Source organism: Sphaerodactylus townsendi, linkage group LG03 (assembly GCF_021028975.2).
Source record: "Sphaerodactylus townsendi isolate TG3544 linkage group LG03, MPM_Stown_v2.3, whole genome shotgun sequence".
Taxonomy (NCBI): domain Eukaryota; kingdom Metazoa; phylum Chordata; class Lepidosauria; order Squamata; family Sphaerodactylidae; genus Sphaerodactylus; species Sphaerodactylus townsendi.
In genome coordinates, this window is record NC_059427.1 from 8,369,037 (window position 1) to 8,389,410 (window position 20,374).

At 45.0% G+C, this 20,374-nt stretch overlaps 2 protein-coding genes across 2 annotated transcripts; both read right to left on the reverse strand.

Annotated features, from left to right (window-relative positions):
* Window positions 1–1,476: 1,476 nt before the first annotated feature.
* Window positions 1,477–7,667, reverse strand: LOC125429803 (zinc finger and SCAN domain-containing protein 23-like). The gene is made up of 5 exons (XM_048491287.1): window positions 7,549–7,667; window positions 5,434–6,283; window positions 2,484–2,604; window positions 1,638–1,838; window positions 1,477–1,502 (listed from the first exon to the last, which is right to left on the reverse strand). Exons 2-5 carry the CDS (start codon window positions 6,094–6,096, stop codon window positions 1,477–1,479), a joined length of 1,011 nt encoding a protein of 336 aa, XP_048347244.1. The 5' UTR covers window positions 6,097–6,283; window positions 7,549–7,667.
* Window positions 7,668–12,208: 4,541 nt separating this feature from the next.
* LOC125429808 (zinc finger protein 436-like) lies at window positions 12,209–19,851 on the reverse strand. Its single transcript, XM_048491302.1, has 5 exons — window positions 19,792–19,851; window positions 16,236–17,080; window positions 15,749–15,869; window positions 14,748–15,008; window positions 12,209–13,392 (listed from the first exon to the last, which is right to left on the reverse strand). The coding sequence occupies exons 2-5, from the start codon at window positions 17,031–17,033 to the stop codon at window positions 12,209–12,211; spliced, it is 2,364 nt and encodes a 787-aa protein (XP_048347259.1). The 5' UTR covers window positions 17,034–17,080; window positions 19,792–19,851.
* Window positions 19,852–20,374: the final 523 nt, after the last annotated feature.

Genomic DNA, 20,374 nt, shown 5'->3' on the forward strand with positions numbered 1-20,374 from the left:
GGCCAGGCCTGACTCTGGTTGAGGGCAGGGATTACCTGCAAGTTGTTATTTGCAAAGTGCAATGCTCTTTGGGGGGCATACTGGGAGAGGCAGTTTCCTTATTCCTACACATGGCTTTATTTTGAGTGCTTCTAAATCACTTCTCTCCTCTCTCATCGTGGACTCAAAGTGTCTAAACTGTCCAGAACGCCCCACCCCCCAATCCTGACAAAATAAAACCTAGGAAAAAGAAAGCTGTCACATTTCACAGATATTGCTTGCTACCACCAAGCTAATTCACAAAGCATGTGAGGTGGCACAGAAGCATCTCTGCCTTCAATCAATCGCCTCTCAAGTGGGTGGAGAGAACCACAAAGGATTGCTAAGAGCTCCAAGCGGACCTTTGATAAATTAGATGAGTGGGCTCAGAAATGGTGTAATGCAGTTCAATGTAGCAAAATGTAAAGTGATGCACATAGGGCAAAAAAAATCCAAACTTCACATACACGCTTACAGCAGGGTCAGTGCCACTCAGTCACAGACCAGAAAGGGATTTTAATGCCTTAGTTGGATAGTTCCGTGGGAACAAGTCAACTCAATGCATGGCAGCTGTGAAAAAGGCAAACTCTATGCTGGGGATCATTAGAAAAGGAATTGATAATAAAACTGCAAAGATTGTCATGCCCTTATATAAAGCAGTGGTGTGACTTCAAGCATTCTGAGTACTCTCGTGTCCAGTCTCTGGTCACCGCATCTCAAAAAGGATATTGAGGAGATAGAAAAAGTGCAGAGAAGGGCAACAAGGATGATTTGAGGGACTGGAGCACCTTCCCCATGAGGAGAGGAGTTGCAGCGCTTTGGGGACTTCTTTTAGTTTGGGAGAGGAGGTGGCTGGAGGGGGGATATGGATTGAAGTCTATAAAATTATGCATGGGGTAGAAAATGCTGACAGAGAGACATTTTTCTCTCTTTCTCACAATACTAGAACCAGGGGCATACATTGAAAATGCTGGGGAAGAATTAGGACTAATAAAAAGGAAACACTTCTTCACTTAACGCAGGATTGGTGTTTGGAATATGCTGCCACAGGAGGTGGTGATGGCCACTAACCTGGATAGCTTTAAAAGGGGCTTGGACAGATTTATGGAGGAGAAGTCGATTTATGGCTACCAATCTTAATCCTCCTTGATCTGAGATTGCAAATGCCTCAACAGACCAGGTGATCGGGAGCAACAGCCGCAGAAGGCCATTGCGTTCACATCCTACATGTGAGCTCCCAAAGGCACCTGGTGGGCCACTGCGAGTAGCAGAGAGCTGGACTAGATGGACTTTGGTCTGATCCAGCTGGCTTGTTCTTATGTTCTTATGTTCAAGTAGGCAGGCACTCACAAGATAACAGTGTCAAGCTCCACACTCACACCAATACTTCTGTCTCTCTCTCCTCCCCTAGAACCCAGGACAAATGGATCTTTCCTTTCTTTCAACCAAGAGAGGGCATCATCTTTTGAGGATCAAAGATCCTTCTACAGGAAGAACAAAAGTCAGAGATTCCTAGTGTTTCCAACCACAGATAATAACTGGATTTCTGTTGCTGGTAGCTTCAATAATTTCTAAGCATCCTAAAGAGATTTCATATGCTTTACTGTTATGTGTCTTACCAGCTTCAACTCCTGTTTGGACTGTGGTTTCAAAGACAATATTGTAAATGTCCCCACAAAAAGCAGGAACATTTTCCTGCTCACGACACTGGGAAACATTCTTTTCTACTTTCCACATTGACATTCCACCTGATTCTACTGATCTGTAATCTTTTGGCGCATATTCCTCTCCATCCTCAGTGGTCATCCAACCTCTGGCTTCTGGAGAAATAATAAGAAAAACTCTGGATTAGAGAGCACACCTTTCCCCTTATAACCATGCAATGAAAAGGGCTAAATACTTTATTTTAAAAAAAAATGAGACTCAGTACATTGAGGCAGTGCATTATTATACTACATGATCTAGCTGTTATAGCTTTTTTTAATTTAAAAAAATCTGAAAAGCCCAAGCAATAAGTTTGGGCAGGGGTTGAGGAGCAATGGCATCTATGGGCATGAGGAAAGAAAAATGGCGGCAGAATAAGTGTGCATCTTCCCATTCCCACAGGGTTCCCAGGTGCCTTGATTGTAATTTTTCCAAAAAAGGCTGTACCAAACAGAGTTTAGGAAATAATGAAGCAACCTGGGGGAAAACATGGAATTGGGCAGAGGATGACTTCATGTGGCGGCTGCCCCCCCCCCCCCCCCAAAAAAAAGAGCTGCTATAAGGAACACAAGAGAAACATCCATGTGGAAACAGCCCAAGATAGACTACAGATTTATGCATTTATTTTCTACATCCCAACACTTTTTCTTAGAAGACCACAGTTGTTGGATACTGCAAGGACAGACAATCCCCAAAGAGAAGGCATCATAGCCTAGATCTTTCCAGGAAGGAGAGACACAGATGCATTCTTCCCTCCTTACCCAGTGGGCAGGCCTCTCCATCCTCTTCTTCCTTGACAATCATCGATGGCTGCCTCCGCTCGTTCTCAGATAGATCCTGGCCTGCCTCTGGGACACTTCCAGAGGTTTCCTCCAAGGGCACCTGCAACAGCAGAGAGGGATGTGGTCACTTACACCCATGAACACCCATGAAACTGCCTGATACAGGGACAGATCTTTAGTCCACCAAAATCAGTCTTGTCTACTTTGACTGGCAATGGCTCCCCAGGGCCTTAGGTTGGTCTTTTCAACAGAAGATACCCCAAGAACTTCCCTTTGGCTGAGTTAAACCCTAGGTCAGGTGTGTTGAACCTTCCATTTGTACAATGAGGCTGATATAACATAATTGTGGGACTCTTGGTCAGGGCTGTAGGGCCCCGGCTGGTGGTGGTGGTGGTGGTGGTGGTGGTGGTGGTGGTGGTGGTGGTGGGTGGGGGCTGCCTTGGCTGGCAAGCTCCCAGCAGACTCCTCAGCCCACACTGGCACTGGGGATTGGTACCTCAGCTTGAAAGGGTTTATCAGGCCTGCAAGCCAGTTGAGACAACCCTCCCCTTTGAGAACAAGGATTGCCTGAGCTGGCTCATGGGGATGACAAGCCCTCTCAAAAGACCAAATCTGGTCCCCAGGGCCCCAAGTTTGTAACCCCTACCCTAGGCCTTCCTCATCTTTCAACTGGAGACCCTAGGGATTGAACCGGGGACCTTTTGCACACCAAGCCAAAGATCTGCCATTGAGCCATGACACCTTTCTCAATGAACCTGCCTTCTGCAGAATTAAACTACCTCCCTCACCCTTCCTTGTTCTCTTGTTTCCTTCCCTTCCCACTGTCCATTTTTCCCTCTTAGGCCAGTACAAGTGAACAAGTTTGGGGATTGTTTATTTGATCACCTGCCCTTAATTGGATTTTATGAAACACGTACTGCTGAAAATGTATACGTTATTGGTTTTATTAGTATTTTATCATGTTGTATGATGCCCTGAGTCGATACGGCGAAGGGCATGTCATAAATCGAACGAAATAAATAAACAAACTGGAAATGACGGGAATTGAACCAGGAACCTTATCCATACCAAGCAGATGTTCTGCCATTGAGCCACGATCCCTTCTCTGCATGAACCTGCCTTTAGGCGCATTTAGGCCCTGGGACTACTTCATCCTTTCACCAGGAGATGCTGGAGATTGAAACTGGGACCTTCTGCATGCCACGCAGAAGCTCTACTATTGAGCCATGGATCCTTTCCCAAATGAACTACTGCCTTTCACTGTTCCTACTTTATCTTTTCCACAGGAAAAGATGGGGATCAAACCTGGGACCTTGTGCATGCCAAGCAGATACTTTACCACTGAGCCACAAGCGCTGCTCTTCTCTTCCTCTTACAGGGGAGAAGGTTAGAGAAGCACTGCCCTTTTGGAGGTCTTGGGGAACATCGTGTTACAGGGATGACAATGGTATAATGTCTCTTTCCCGCCACCACATCTTTACATGGTCAGAGATCTCAGTCCCTTCACGGTAACTGAGCCTTGTGAGTCTTGAGGGGGGGGGGGGCATGGTGAGGAGGATGCCAGCACTCAGAAAGTGCTCATAGAATCATAGAGTTGGAACAGACCCTAAGGGCCATCCAGACCAACCCCCCACCCCCGCCATGCAGGAACACACAGTCAAAGCACTCCTGACAGATGGCCATCCAGCCTTTGTTTAAAAACCTCAAAAGAAGAAGACTCCATCACACTCTGAGGGAGCATTCCACTGTCAAACAGCCCTTACCATCAGAAAGCTCTTCCTAACGTTTAGGTGGAATTTCTATTCCTGTAGTATGAATCCATTACTCCTTGTCCTAGTCTCTGGAGCAGCAGAAAACAAGCTTGCTCCCTCTTCAACGTGACATCCCTTCAAATATTTACACATGGGTATCATGCCATCCCTTAACTCTCCTGCAGACTAAACATACCCAGCTTCCTAAGTGTCTCCTCACAGGCGATGGATTCCAGACTTTTTACCATTTTGGTCGCCCTCCTCTGGACTTGTTCCAGCTTGTCAATATCCTTTTCAAACTGTGGTGTCCAAGTGAGGGTGACAAACGCAGACTACAGTAGTACTATTACTTCCCTTGAGCTAGACACTATACTCAGTGGTGGGATTCAAAAAAGTTAACAACCGGTTCCGGTGGTGAGATTCAAATAATTTAACAACTGATTGTTTACAAGCACCATTTTAACAACCGGTTCTGCCGAAGTGGTGCGAACCTGCTGAATCCCACCACTGACTATACTCCTATTGATGCAGCCCAGAATCGCATTGGCTTTCTTAGCTGCCACACCACACTGCCAACACATGTTCAGCTTGTGGTTAAGATTCCCAGATCCCTTTTACATGTACTGCTGTCAAGCCAGGTGTCGCCTATATTATATCTGTGTATTTCATTTTTTTCTGCCTAGGTTCAGTACCTTACATTTCTCCCTGTTGAAATCCATTTTGTTATACTCTATCCCACCGAAAGATCTCAGGAGATTTTTTAATTTTTCCTGAACCATCTATGTTCTAGAGTGCTCCACTTGGGTCCCAGTGCTTACCTAGTTTGTCCCCAAGGAACTGGGACCCAAGAGGAGCATTCTAGAACATAGATGGTCCAGGCAATGGCAGATCAATTCACACATCTCCTGAGATCTTTCAGTGGGAAAGAATATAGTTTTGGCCCAGCTCTCTAATCTATCCAGGTCATTTTGAATTTATACCCTGTCCTCTGGAGTATTAGCTCACCAAAGGAAGAGATGGCCAATACCCCCTTTTCTTGCATGGTTCCAGATGGCAGCAGCACAGGAAAAGGCAATAGGTATACATTACTTAGGCAACCAAAAGATCTTGCCTGATCCACCCCCAGCACCCATTCAAGCCACAAGTTGCCAAGAACAGTGCAATAAAAACACTCCCACCTGCTTTTCCTGTCTCACTGGCTGCAGCCGTCTCACCAGGAACTCCTCGGCTAGGGCCACTGCCTGGGAGCATGTGTCCGGGCCACATTCCCTGACCCACCTCTGGATCTCTGGTGGGAGGACAGTCAGGAACCGCTCCAGGATCAAGAGTTCCAGGATCTGCTCCTTGGAGGGCTGCTCAACCTTCAGCCACCGACAGCAAAGCTCCTGGAGCTGGCTGTACGTCCCCCGTGGCCCCTCAGCCTCCCGGTAGCAGAAACACCGGAAGCATCGACGCAGCTTCTCTCTGAAGATGGCATCCCCTTGCAAGACAGCTGCCTTCACCTTTCCATAGTTCTCTCTGTCTCGGGCCTCCAGGCTGAAAAAGGCCAGTTCAACTTCTCCACTGAGGGCTGGCCGGAGTCGGGTCACCCACTCTTCCTGGGGCCACTGACAGGCTTCCGCCACTTGCTCAAAGGAGGCCAGGAAGGCCTTGGCGTCATCCCATGGGGTGGACTTCTCTGGCAGTTGTGGGACTGCCCAGCTGGAGTGAGGCGACTCTCCAGTTCCAAGGAATTCCTGCCATCGGGCTTCCCATCGCTCAGCCAAACCCTCCTCTGGCTCCTCCTTTATCTGGTGTGGAGATGCTCTGCAGAGGTATCCCACCGTACCGGCACACCACATTGCTTCAGGGGGATGTCTGCCTCCTTCCAAAGCTGTGCCGAGTCCTCAACGTATCAGGAGATTACAAATTCCCTTTCCAGTTACTTTTAAGGCCTCCTGTTGCGTCGGACCCGTTTTGTCTTTCATGCAGATGATCTCACAAAGATGACATCACACAACAGAAAACTCCGGAACACTGGACAGTCATCTAAACAGGAGAATAGACACAAGCCACATACTTTAATCTGTTTAATGTTACTCTTCTGCAAATGTGAGTGTCAAGTGCAATCAAGTTGCATAAGGTTTCCAAGACAAGAGACACACAGAAATGGTTTAGCCATTGCCTGCCCCTCTGCATCATGGCCCTGGTATTCCTTAGAGGTCTCCTGTCCAAATACTAGGGTTGACTGCCTTGGCCTCTGGGTTCTGACAAGAGGTCAAGTCACACATGTTTAGGCCAGAATACATCAGCCAGTCTCTACAGCTCCATAAAGTTCTTCTTAAAAGAAACATTTACTATAGTTAGGTGTCCAGAGCTGGTAGCTGTTTGGAGATGTCCCCACCTTTCTGTTTCCCCTTTTTGGACTGTGTATCCCAGAGCAAGCGTGGTGTAGTGGTTAAGGTATTGGACTAAGATCTGGAAAACGCAGGTTCAAATCCTCACTCATGCAGTGGAAGCTTGCTGGGTGACCTTGAGACAATCATATACTCTCAGCCCTGACCCTGGCAAGTATTTGGATGGGAGAACTCCAAGGAATACCAGGGTCCTAACAAGGAACCAGGCACTGGCAAACCACCTCCGAATGCCTCTTGCCTTTAAAACCTTACAGGGTTGCCATAAATCAGTTGATTTGATGGCCAAATAAACAAATTAATTAAAATCCCAGAACTGTTGGTTTGCAGTGGTTAGAGCATCAGACTGGGATCTGGGAGAACCAGGTTCGAATCCACACCCAGCTATGGAAGTTTGCTGGGTGATCTTGAGCCAAAGTCAGAAAAATCGGAGGACTGTCTGTTTTCTCTCTAGGCACAGCATCTGTTGTACCACCTCCCCTAATCCCCAAACGAGTGGACACCCTTTAGGCATTGTCTTCTTAACTGAGTTACAAAAGATACACTGCTCCTGCACCTGGAAGTTCCATTCTTAGCTCCCATGACAGTTATCTGGTTAGAGTGCTCCATGTGAGATGCATTTCAGCCCCGGCAGTGCAAAAAGATGAAAAACTAATTCTGAATTTTTGGAGGTAGATTGCAAATCTCCCAAGCCGCTTGATTCAGTGACCACAATGTTGTATCTTAGAACGGAGAGAAAGAATACTTTCCCCGATGTGGAACGCATTGAGTGGGAGGGACCCTGCCGGGAGTAGAGCAAGGAGTAAGGAATGAGGGAAGAAGCTGGGGGGGTCCTCCCCTCCCGCGCCCACGTGCTGTGGTTCCTGCTATGTACCCCGAATATACCCCCCCACAACTCACATGCACACCAGCACTCTTCCTTCGCCTCGCAAAAATTGCACAAAATAAACCTTCTCCTCCAAACAGGAAAACCAGCCTCAACAGTTTCAATACGCACCCCCCACCCTTCGTTCTGACTGGTCTGTCTAGGAGACACGTCTCTCTTTCGTTTTAACCCTTTAAATGGTTAAGAATTAGCTTGTGCGGGGAGGGGGGGGGGTGTGCTGATGGAAGTACCCAAGAATTTACCCGAGTCTTGAGATGTCTCAACCGATGCAAGTTTAGCAAAACTAAGGCCCCTTCTGCACATGCAGGGTAATGCACTTTCAATCCACTTTCAATGCACTTTGCAGCTGGATTTTACTGTGCGGAATAGCAAAGCCCACTTGCAAACAATTGTGAAAGTGGGTTGACAGTGCAGTATTCTGCGTGTGCGGGAGGGACCTAAGAATGAACTCTCAAAAACGAATATGTCACCACCGAATATGCTATTACAGGGGTCAGCAACCTTTACCATCCAAAGAGTCATTTGGACCCGTTTTCCCCAGCCCCGAAGATCTACCGAGCCGAAAGCCTCCAGTTTGGCCCCTCCACTCACCTTTCCTGGAGGGACAACGCCCATGCTATGCTCGGACCTCCAGGTCATGTGGAGCCACAGTATAAGGCTGAAAGAGCCGCATGCGGCTCCGGAGCCACAGGTTGCAGACCCCTGTGCTATTATCAGTATCAGTATATATGGGCTTTGTTGTCATGAATGGGGGGATTCGTTGAAGACGGGGTATTTCAGAGTATGTAGATTGTTAGCTGCAGAAAAGCAAAAGCTCCACTCACAGCAACCTCCCAGGTGGTGAAACCTGGAGATCCTTCACGGAATTAAACTGATCGGCTGGGACTATATAGGATCAGGGGCTCTTGTCTGGATGAAACAACTGCTGTGCAGGAAGAACTTTGTGGTATTATATCTCACCGAGGTTTCTGCTCTTCCCTAACCCTCAGGCTCTGCCCGCAGCCCTCCAGGAAGTTCCCAACCAGCAGATGGCAACCTTAGAGAAAGCAGATTATGATCCCCCCCCCCTCATTTTTTTATTTTTTTGAGAAAGAGCATTATCATGGCATAGGTGTTAGGACAGAGATGTATTTTATCTCTCTGTCTCTCCAATAACATACGATAAGGAAAACTAGACTAGATTTAGATGAAGATAGAGGAATGTTTACAATTCGAGATGTGCTGATGAACCCATATAACTGTCAAAGGCCCCTTCCGCACATGCAAAATAATGCATTTTCAAACCACTTTCACAGCTGTTTGCAAGTGGATTTTGCCATTCCGCGCAGCTTCAAAGAGCACTGAAAGCAGTTTGAAAGTGCATTATTCTGCATGTGCGGAATGAGCCAGAGAGATTCCTAAAACAGATGCCCTTAAAATATTTTCTGTTCCTCTTCTGTTTATGACATTTGAATCTCTGGCAGTTCTCTCTTAAACGAATCTTAACAGCATGCAATCATTTAATTTTAATTTGTTCCTTAGGAAGCATGCTCAGGACTCAGCTCTCTGTGTTACCGAAGCAGGTGCCATGAGAGTGATATGATATGAGATATATTAAGTGGTTAGTGGCGCCTTTAAGCATTCATCCAAGCTGCCAGTTACAACTCTGTATGATTCACCACTCAGTGGGAGGTTAGTGAATGCCTGGACTCCAGACCAGATCAGGAGCAAGGGTGTGTGTGTGTGGGATGGTTGCCTCAGCAGGCCTGAAAAACCCTCTCAGGGGGTCAAATCTGACTCCTAGGCTGCTTGTTTGACACCCCTGATCTGGAAATGTGACTGCTAAGTTTCTGAAGGGATAACTTAGCAGTTCAAAATGTGACTGCTAAGTTTCTGAAGGGTTAAGCTGGTAGGAACATATTGCACTCACTTTGTTAAATCTACTTTGGTTGCTAGCTCCTCTCTATCCTCAAAAAAAGAGAAGTTATGATAAAGTTCCAGACCCCATGATTTCAGAAACCACCTCCTCCCATGTCAACTCCTCCCACATCAAGAAGTGCTTACACTGTTTTAAGGACAGAGGGTGGGAAACGAAGGGAGAACTTCTATATGGTCTATCTACAGATATCATTGAACATTAAGATAGGAGTATTTTCCAAAACAAATACCTACACAGTTGCATGCATTTTCTTTAAAGTCTCAGTGATGGAGCAACAAAAGAAACTCTCCAGACATTCTTTTCTCTCCCAATCTCTCTTTTTGCACAGATTCAAGTTTTCTCTGGGAGGGAAGATGGCATGGTACAGCTCAATCTTACCAAATCTTGGAAGCTAAGCAGGGTTGGAACTTGGAAGGGAAATTCCAAAGGAAGACATAGAAGAGACAGAAATGGCACAACAACTCTGCTTCTCAGTTACTCTGAAAGCTCTTTGCTAGGGTTGCAAGGAGTCGAGGACTGTGAGTTGACATGACAGCATTATATACAAGCAAGGACACAAGTTTATCCACTAGTGGATATGTTCAGTTCATAGTATGAACTTTTGTCCCAATCAGAACATTTTTTGTGACTTTTGTGTTGTGAGAATACCTCCAGCTCCAAAAAGGTAGATGCCATCATTATTACAGGGAGAATGCTGTGGAATATGTTTGTGAGTTAGTGACACCTCATAAGCACTATTTTTTTCTCTCCAGAGTAATGAAACATACCACATGATGGTATACAGTTACTCAAATCTTGTCAGGTTGTCACTGAAAACTGTGTGAATTGTTGTCAGCTATTAGAATACAGTGGAACCTCGGTTTTCATAGGTTTCGGTTTTCATCGATCTTTTCAGTGAAAATTTTGTCTCGGTTTTCATTGATTTGCCTCGGTTTTCATCGATTTGCAGTAAAGTGCAGGGGTTTGTGGAGAAAAATCACCCGGACAAAGCTGTTGCAGGCCGTGTCTGGAACTTGTTTAATGACAATGTCTTGTCCCGTTTCAGACAAATCTAAAAGAGGCGTCAGAAACATACCTCTTTGGACAGCTTTCTGGTGTGACATTGGTCCACTGGCTCTGAAGCTGGTCCTAGTGTTATTGTTAGTTACTGTTTTCAGCATTAAACACTATGTTTATTCACCCCCAAAAATTGTTTTTAGTATATTTTTTGGAGTGCCTAGAATGGATTAATTGGATTTACACTGATTCCTATGGAAAAATTTGCCTCGGTTTTCATCGGTTTCAGTTTTTATTGATTCTTTTCAGATGGATTACCAACGAAAACTGAGGTTCCACTGTACATTTACCCATTGTGAATTAACTATGCTTTAAAGCACTTTTTGACTTTGTATTTATCCTCGTCTTTCTATGATTATTTGGGGGGGGGGGCGTGTTAGTTATGTATTCTTTATTTATTTACAAAATGTATATCCTGCCTTTTTTGCCTCTACAATGACCACCAAGTTTTCTCCACATAAACAATTTCATATGGATTTAGATATTCAGTCTAATGGAAGCTCTTTCCACACTTCAAGCATTTGCAGAATTGATTTTATTTATGAAAATTCTGAAGGAAGGCCAGATCAGGGATCCCCAAACATTTTGAGCTAGTGGACACCTGTGGAAATCTGACACAAGGTGCTGGGCGCAGCCACAAAATGACCGATGCACAAGGAAGAGCTGATCAGAAAATGTCTGGGAGTGAGGCAATGCAGAACTCTGTAGGTCTTCACCATTTGTGGCAGAAGCTCTGTTTTAACAGGATGCTTTTAAAAATGAACATATTGTTCAAAAATATTTTCTTATGTGAAGAAGAAGAAGGAGTAGTAGTTTGGATTTATACCCCCACCTTTCTCTCCTGTAAGGAGACTTGAGGTGGCTTACAAGCTCCTTTCCCTTCCTCTCCCCACAACAGACACCTGGTGAGGTAGGTGGGGCTGAGGGAGTTCTGAGAGAGTTGTGACTAGCCCAAGGTCACCCAGCAGGAATGTAGGAGTGCAGAAACACATCTGGTTCACCACCACTCAGGGGAATCAAACCCAGTTCTCCAGATTAGAATCTACCTGCTCTTAACCACTACACCATGCTACACACAAATGTACATATTTATCTAAGGAATACTCATTTGTCAGTATCTGGCAGATCTCCAGTGGCCAATAAGAAGCTCTGCTAGCTTCAAGTAACCCCCAACTTTCTAAAAAATACCTGGCTGACAAGCAAAAGTGTCAATGAGTGCCCTGGTGCCCATGGACACCACACTGGGGACTCCTGGCCTAGATAAAAAAAAACCCTCTCTCCATCATTACAACTATTAATTGAAACCATGCCACCAAAATCACAAATGAGTCATTAGACAGGGTGTTCCACTGAGAAAATGTAATCACTGAAAATAACATCAGCTGTAAATCACAATTGTTTATGCCACAATAAATTAACTGTTATGTTGCCCAAAGATCATTTACGGTTTTTGCTCCTTTAGCATCTTGGATATTTTGTGATAAATGTCTAGGAAAGTTCATGGGTGAATTCTCCCTTTCCCCACATACCAATTTCTTGATATGAAATAATTTTAATTGCTGCAATTCAAGCTCTTTCTGCATTCCAAGCATTTACATTGTTTCTTCCATTGTCATTCTCACAAGACCTGACTGATCAACACATAAATTCTTGCATACAGCCCTGTGCATTTATACTTGTTCTTCTCTGTATGTATCTTTTCATCCAAACTGAGGTGAGTGCTCTGACCAAAGGTTCTTTCCACATTCTGTGCATTTATATGGCTTTCCCCCTCTGTGTGTTACTTTATGTTTTAAAAGACTTGATAGAGCAAAGAAGCTCTTGCTACAGTCTGAGCATGTGTAGGGTCTCTCCCCTGTGTGAAGTCTTTGATGTCCACGAAGGCTTCCTCTATGACTGAACCTCTTTCCACATTCTGAGCATTTAAATGGTTTTTCCCCAGTATGAACTCTTTGATGCTGAATAAGACTTGCTTTATCATAGAATCTCTTGACACAGTAGGAGCAGCTATAAGGCTTCTCCCCTGTGTGGATTCTCGTATGCCTGACAAAGTTGGTACTCTTGTTGAAACTCTTTCCACATTCTGAGCAGTTAAACGGCTTCTCACCTGTGTGGATTCTCTGATGTTGAAGAAGGCTTGATTTATCACACAAGTTCTTCCCACAGTCTGGGCAGCTATATGCTTTATCTCCTGTATGCATTCTTTGATGTCTAGTAAAGTTTGCCCTCTGATTGAAGCTTTTTCCACATTCCAAGCACTTATATGGTTTTTCCCCAGTGTGGATACGCTGATGTTGAATAAGGCTTGATTTATCACTGAAACTCTTGCTACAGTATGAACAGCTATGCACTTTTTCCCCTGTGTGCATTCTTCGATGTCTAGTTAACTTTGAGCTCTGAATAAAGCTCTTTCCACACTCCAAGCACTTATATGGTTTTTCCCCTGTGTGGATTCGTTGATGTTGAATAAGGCTTGACTTATCACACAAACTCTTCCCACACTCCAAGCATTCAAAAGGTTTGTCCCCTGTGTGGAGTCGCTGATGGGACCTAAGTGTTGCACTGCGATTGAAGCTCTTCCCACATTCCATGCACTGATATGGTTTTTCTCCTGTGTCAAGCATTTCACATTCTGTAAGGTCCGTGTGGATTCTCCACTGAGCACTAAGGCAGAGTTCTGTCTGTTCTGTTTGCTGGACTGGGATTTCATTGAAGTCTCCAACCAGACAAGGATTGGATTTCTCTGTCCTCTTCTCCACGTGGTTCTGTTCCTCGCTTACTGATCCGCCTTGATCCCAGAAGTTCTCTTTCAGCTCCTCACATTTGGCTTGTTCGGATGGTACTTCATATGGAACACTCTCATTTTCACTCTCCCTCCTACAACCTGCAGGAATAAAGCCAGAAATTTGGGAAATGCCCATTAGAGAAACAAAACTTCAAATCCATCCTCCTTCTTGGTACACTTAAGTGTGTAATGCTGCATCCTGTTTTCTTCTCTTTGGCCAGGTCCTGCTACAGAGTGATTCTCTCTGTCCCTTATCTTTCCTGTAACATTTTCATGTCAAATGTTACTAGTCCTTGTGTTGTGGAAAGAGGTGTGTTTACTAAACTGAGGTTACTGGTGATTCCTGTTACTGCTGAGTAAAAAGGGCACTGAGGTCTGATCTACTCATCTGGGTTGAAGTTTCTAGTTTAAATAAGAGAGGTAGGACACTAGAAATCCATTTCATGATTTTTTTTTTTGCCTAATGCTTGTTTTGCAGAGAAATGCTAAGCAGAGTTATCCTTTTTAATTTCCTTGATTTCAACAGGCTTAGAAGAATGAGATCCTGTTGTAAGGGCAAACACACCAGAAGTTTACACTGCAGCGACTGGAACCCTAAAAGAGCCAGTGGTAGGGATTCCAGTTGTTTATTTCACATTAAGGAGTCAAACTTGCACAACAGTTTCTCTCAAAGTTTAGACATCATTAGTATAAAGGGGTTCTTTGCCACTGAACTAATATATCAGAGGACCTTCAGGGGCCAAAAAAAGCAAGGCAGGTCTCGGAGCAGGGACTGAAGAATCAGTACACCCTTGCTGAGGGATCCCCACAATTCTCAAATATCAAAGGGATCCAGCACACACCTGCTGACCTTTACCCTTTCTCCATATCAAAATAAACCAGGAGAGGGGGTTGAATTTGGGAGCTGCAAGTCTTTTGGAAGGAACAAAAAACCCAGTTATGTCTCACAATTCTCCCTAAAAAAGCACACACACACATTCCTGCATGATTTCAGTCTTTCTTGGAAAGATACACAATTATGTCTTGTAGAGATCACACCAGAACATGGATGTCTTTGCAGACGTACAGTGAAAGAGAGATTGCTATTGTAAATCTTGTGGCAGCAATATCTTGAACCACCAAGTATCTGTCTGGTATCAGGTATGAGTTGAATCATGAGTGAATATCTTTCCACAACAGAGTTTTATATGGCTCCTCCTCAGGATGAGTTCTCCAATTTTAAGCTTTAAGCCACAACAGCTGGAACACTATTAATGCTTTCCTGGGAGCAAGCTGCACTGAATGAAATAGAACTTGCCTCTATGTTGACTTGCATAGGATTGCTCCCAAGGAAAAGTTTTTGCCACACACCAGCCAGTGTGTGTGTGTGTGTGTGTGTGTGTGTGTGTGTGTGTGTGTGTGTGTGTGTGTTTTCTTATACTGAGTTCTACTTAATTTTTCATTTTGTTTCTTACCTGTGTTAGCTCCTGTCTGGACTATGGTGTCATTAGGAACCCTACAATCTCCCCCACAAGGAAGGAATTCGTCCATCTCCTCCATTGGCTGGGTCTCCTGCTGATGCTCTGCCCTCTCCTGACTTGCTGAGGCATTTTCCTGCTTGCAACACAGAGAAACATTCTCTTCTTTCCAAGTTGATATCCTGTGGGGTGCCACTGATTCTGAATTTCTGGGCACATATTTCTTCCCATCACTGATGGCCAACCACCCTTGGGTTGCTGGAGAAATAATGAGAGAATCCTGGAAAATTTATTACTTGGACCAGAGGAAAATGGAAATGGACAAACAAGGTATAGAAACAATTATAATTATATAGAGGAAAAGGACAGAATATATTTGCCTCAAAAACTGTGTGGAGTGGAGCTCTGTTTGGACAGGAAGGTACATCGAAATAGAGGGCATTGAAATACATATCAGATTCATGATAATACTAGCTTTGGGCCTATAAAGAAAAGAAAACCCCGAAAGCATCTTATCCCTCTCATTTTATCACCCCTAAATAATGCTTTTAGACACAGACAAGATTTCTCTTACATAAATCTAAGCAAAAAATCTGTCCAATCAGATGCAAATCTAGATGTCACTGAATGCTCCTCAGATATCCCAGGTAGTGATGCTTTCTCTCTGTAAGAGGAAAACCATAAAGAAAATGGAATGAGACAAAAATGTCAAACAACAAAAACCCAAATTACCTAGCATTAGGTGGGTGAGCGAATCCCATGGTATCTTCCAGATGTTCATGGTCCATACTAATTCTCCATTTCAGCCCCCTGCCAGCATGGCCAATTGATCATGCTGGCAGGGGATGATGGGAATTGTAGTTCATGAACATCTGGAGTGCCGTAGGTTCACCACCACGGATCTATACCATCTTCAGCCTGTGGGCCCAAATCCCTCAGCTTGAGTCACAAGTCTCAGCTGAGTCATAAGTCTTTATCCCAAAGGCCCCTTCACTTACCCAACTGGCTGGCATTCCTGTTGCCTTCCCACTTGGTCTCTCTGCCCAGATGCTTCTGGCTGACATCAGATGGAGTCTGGCCAGCTTCAGTGTACTGTGTTGTCGCCTCCTGAAATGCCACCTGCTAGACCACGGAAAGGTTTTTAAGAGTAAAGTAGAAGACTAGGAAGGGGATTGACAGGTGTAAGGGATCAGAGGAAGAGGCACAACAGGAGCAAAATGATGGCTGAGTTATTTAGGTCTATGGCAAAGGAAAGGTAAGCTGGCTGCGAAGCAGAACACAAGTGCGTAAATGGCTTTTGTTCCAAGCAAGAAGACTTCTATAATATTACAAGGCCCTCAAGCCTGAACTAAAGATTTCAAAAGCCAAGAAACAGAGAAAGGCCAAGAAGGGACTGACAGGAGTAAGGGAACAGAGAAGAAAAGCATGGCAGGGGAGCAAATGATGGCTGAATTATCTAACCAGATCTTGATGACATGATCTCACCTGCTCTCCCCATCTCTGGGTCCCCCGCTGTTTCAGCAGGAAATCCTCAGCCAGGAACACTGCCTGAGAGCAGGTGTCTGGACTGTTTTCCCTCACCCAGCTCTGGATCTCTGGAGGCAGGATGGTCAGGAACTGTTCCAGGATCAGCAGCTCCAGAATCTGCTCCTTTGAGCGCCTCTCTGTTTTCAGCCATTGGTGACAAAGTTCTTGGAGTCGGCCGTAAGCCCCTCTCGGCCCCTCGGCCTCTTGGTAATGGAAACCTCTGAAGTGCTGGCGCCATTTCTCCCTGCTGATGACGTCCCCTCGTAAGATGGCTGTCTTCACCTTCCCAAAATCCTCTCTGTCAACAGCATTCAGGCCAATAAAGGCTTTCTTAGGTCCTCCGCTGAGGGCTGGCAAGAGTCTGGCCACCCATTGTTCTCTAGGCCATTGGCAGGCTTCGGCCACTTGCTCAAAGGAGGACAGAAAGCTCTTTGTGTCTTCCCATGGAGAGGGTTTCTCTTGATGTTGTGAGATTTCCCACCTTGAGTGAGGGGACTCCACCATCCTTAGGAACTCCTGCCATCGGGCTTCCCAGTTTTCAGCCAAACCCTCTGGTGGCTCCTCTTTCACCTGAAATGAAGGTGCTGATTGGAAGGATCCTTCATTGCTTGCAGACTGCGTAGCTTCCAAGAGCTTCCTTCCTCTCTCAAAGTCCATCAGAGACTTGCACTCTGGGCCGTTACAGCATTGTTCCCCTGTTGCCTCAGATGCCACACAACGTACGTCTCCTGTAGAGTCTAGTTCTTCCATTTTCATCAAATTAAATAATGCTAGTGAGCTAAACAATCGTGCTGAGATTTTCCCTGGGAGGGACAATGTAGAGAATTAACACAAATTGATATCCATCCACTGGTAAAGCTTCAACCATTTGTTTTTGATAATATTTGACATGATACGTAAATATCTATTCACTTTTCGAATGCACATTTGTAAAAAAAATGCATTTTCATACAAATGCTAGAATTATTCTGAAGTGCTCTTCTAGTGTTTTTTTCTGTCCCAATAGTGAAGTGTAGTACACTTTAGTCCATAATGAAGAAGTTATCACACAAGGAACTAAGGTAGTGTCAGGCCTGTGCCATCCTTGGCCTGGCAAATCTCACACATACACAGCTCTGCTGCAGATGGCCCAGCCATTTCCACCGCCCAAGGCCATGAGGCCTCTTTCCTTTGTTCGCATGTAACTGGTTCAATAGCGCTTGATGGTTTCTCCTTATCTGTCTTTCTAAGGGAGTAATCTGCCTGTCCCAAAACAATGTCTCTTTCTCATTGTTCTTTTACATGCTGATATTATTGGAATGCAAGGGTGGGGGGATTATGGATTGAACTAAACTGTAACCTTTAGGTATATACTGGGGCCAGAGAGCCAAACCCCCAGTTTCGGCTATCTAGCCGATGGGCTGACCTTCCAATCTCTGAATAAAGTCTCCTTTGAACCTACCTTTGAGTCTTATATTACTGACTGGAGTAAATTTTCAGACCCTTCTTCAGGTAGATACATGGGATTTCCCCAACCCACACACACACACACATTGCCAACCCTATTCCACACTTTGAAAATCTCATAATCTGTATCTGAGAGCAAACAGCCCAGAGCAGCCCAGGGAGAATTTTAAAAAGTCAAGCAGAGGCAGAGATTCTTTAATCATTCAAAACAAGATGTAGCTAAGCAATTCCAGATGGCTCAAGTAAGGAAGAAGATGAAGAGTTTGGATTCATGTCCTGCTTTTCTCACCCATAAGGAGTCTCAAAGCAGCTTACAAACTCCTCCCCTTCCTCTCCACACAACAGATACCTTTGGAGTAGGTGGGGCTGCGAGAGTACTCAGAGGACTGTGACTGGTCCAAGGTCACCCAGCAGGCTTCATGTGGAGGAGCAGGAAAAAACAAATTAGAGTCCACTGCTCTTAACCAGTAAACCAAGCTGACTTTCTCCAGGGGAAAGGATAGAAATCTGGAGGTTTCTGATCAGATGCATTCCCTTCCACGTGGGAAGATGAATTCATGCTGGATCCAGGAAGTCTATGGGACAGCCCATGTATACAGAGGGGAGTTGTGATCGGAGCAGGAATTGGCAGGGTGGTGTAGTGGTTAGATTGAGAGTAGGATCTGGGACAGCCAGGCTCAAATCTATTCTTTATCATAATAGTGAGTTACACATTTCCAGCCTAACCCATCTCAAAGGTTGTTGTGATGATAAAATGGGGAAGGGAAGAATGTTGTAAGTCTCTTTGGCTGATTCCGCACAGGCCAAAAACAGCAGTCTGAAAACGGTGTGAAAACTGTATAAACCCTTTTACACCATTTTAAACCCTTTTACACCATTTTCACACCATTTTCACACTGCTGTTTTGGGCCCATGCGGAATCAGCCTTTGAGTCTTTACTGGGGAGAAATGTGAAGTATAAAAACGATGCAAATAAATAAGTCCCATATAGATTTAACAGTTATACTTAAGAAGAAAAGAAAGGAAGAAAGACTGAAATATTGCTAGACAGATATCTGGGTTTTGATCCCTTCCTGAGAAGTGAGTAGAAAAGTAGCCTAACTTAAGCTTCCGCATTTTGGAGAGGAAAACATAGCATTCGGGAACAAGCCCCAAACCCAGGGCCCACTGATACAATTACACATCTTTCCCCAGAATGCAGAGATTTGAATCTAACTCCGACTGCAGTGGAACAAGGCCATGAGCATCTTTCTCAATTTTTGTAACTTCCACCTGATGAAGGGTTCTGATAGAACTCGAAATCTGGCGCTCTGTTTCTTGTCATCTCAGTTGGCCTGACTCCCGAAGGCATTACATAGCTTTAGTTTCTAGTTCTGGAAAAAAGAAAGATTGCCATGAAGATGCTCCTGAGCCCCACTGTAGAGCATGGCTCCCTTCTGGCGAATAACTGCTGGAGTTCCTGCATAGCTTAAAGAGAAGGGTCTTCCAGTTGAATCAGAGGACGCCTTTTACAGCAATTGTTCAGCTCCCAGCCAGTCTTTCCCTAGCCTAGACATTATGCCATGACTCAGGACCCACAGAGATAAGGAAGTCACAGGATCACTCGTGTGGAGATCCAGGAGCACTGATTTTCTGCCGCATCCTCACATGCAGGGATCAATCATGCTTTTTATTTATTTATTTATTTATTTTATTTATTTATACTTTTCCATCTTTAAGCACGCCTCGTCAAATCTCGGGCTCCTTTTAAGAGTTCCTGTTTACAGCTGCCCTGTGGTGCACTCCGTAAAGTGGATCCCCTCCCCGCCCCCAGTTCCAGAGCTATCCCTGAACAGCTCAATACAACCCATAAGAAAACATGACCCATTTGCAAAAGCATTTTCTCTCCACTGTTCCCTGGAGCTCAGCCTCAATGGTTGCTGGATCCCTCATCCCCCCTCCAGGCTTGGAATGGAGAAGACCACAAGCCCTAATTCTCTCTGTCCCAATCTGGGGTTTTTGCCTGCTTTCCAACGAGAGGTTCCCCTATTTTGATGCTTCTCTCCAGATATGCAAAATCTGCACTCACCCAGAGATTCTCAAGGCTTGTATTGACTGTGTGACTGCCAGTCTTGGGAAAATGATGTTCGGTAAGCCAGCTTCCTGGTGGAAAGAAAGTAATGAAGAAAGGGATTCCCCTCAATTCCGGGTAAAAAATTCCCTTCTAGGAATCTCAGCTCTATTCCCAAAGAAAGCCTAGAGTGGTTGCTGCACACAGATCCAGCTTCGCCGCAGGCTTCCACCCCCCACCAGCTCCTGAAGCTCTTAATGTAGGAGCTCCCTCTTCTGAACACTTGGCAAAAACCCACACAGTGAAGTCTTTGCAGGGATTCGTCACTTTTTGTTGATCTGGCAAAAGGCTTCTGGGGATTATATTTTCCTCTTGGCCTGAGCCACAATCCCCACAGAACCCCTCCACAAAGAGGAGTTGCCTTAAATTCCAGACAGGGAGCTATAGGAAACCCAATACCTACAAAATCAGCAAGACCAAACAACAAACAAGTAAACTCGCTCACAAAAAATAGAAGTAAACTCCCGGTATTTCCACACAAGCACTCTGGAACACCAGAATTTTATAAACACCAATTCCTCCTCACTAGCCAAAAACAGTG

Bases quoted from the DNA above. Each gene is read 5' to 3' on its own strand.
- LOC125429803 (XM_048491287.1), bottom strand. From the start codon at position 6,096: ATGTGGTGTGCCGGTACGGTGGGATACCTCTGCAGAGCATCTCCACAC. The intron at 2,605-5,433 runs GTGGGAGTGTTT...CTGCTGTTGCAG, and splicing joins CAGTGAGACAGGAAAAGCAG to GTGCCCTTGGAGGAAACCTC. The intron at 1,503-1,637 runs GTAAGACACATA...TTCTTCCTGTAG, and splicing joins CCAAACAGGAGTTGAAGCTG to AAGGATCTTTGATCCTCAAA.
- LOC125429808 (XM_048491302.1), bottom strand. From the start codon at position 17,033: ATGAAAATGGAAGAACTAGACTCTACAGGAGACGTACGTTGTGTGGCA. The intron at 15,870-16,235 runs GTGAGATCATGT...GTGGTCTAGCAG, and splicing joins CCCAGAGATGGGGAGAGCAG to GTGGCATTTCAGGAGGCGAC. The intron at 13,393-14,747 runs GTAAGAAACAAA...TTATTCCTGCAG, and splicing joins CCAGACAGGAGCTAACACAG to GTTGTAGGAGGGAGAGTGAA.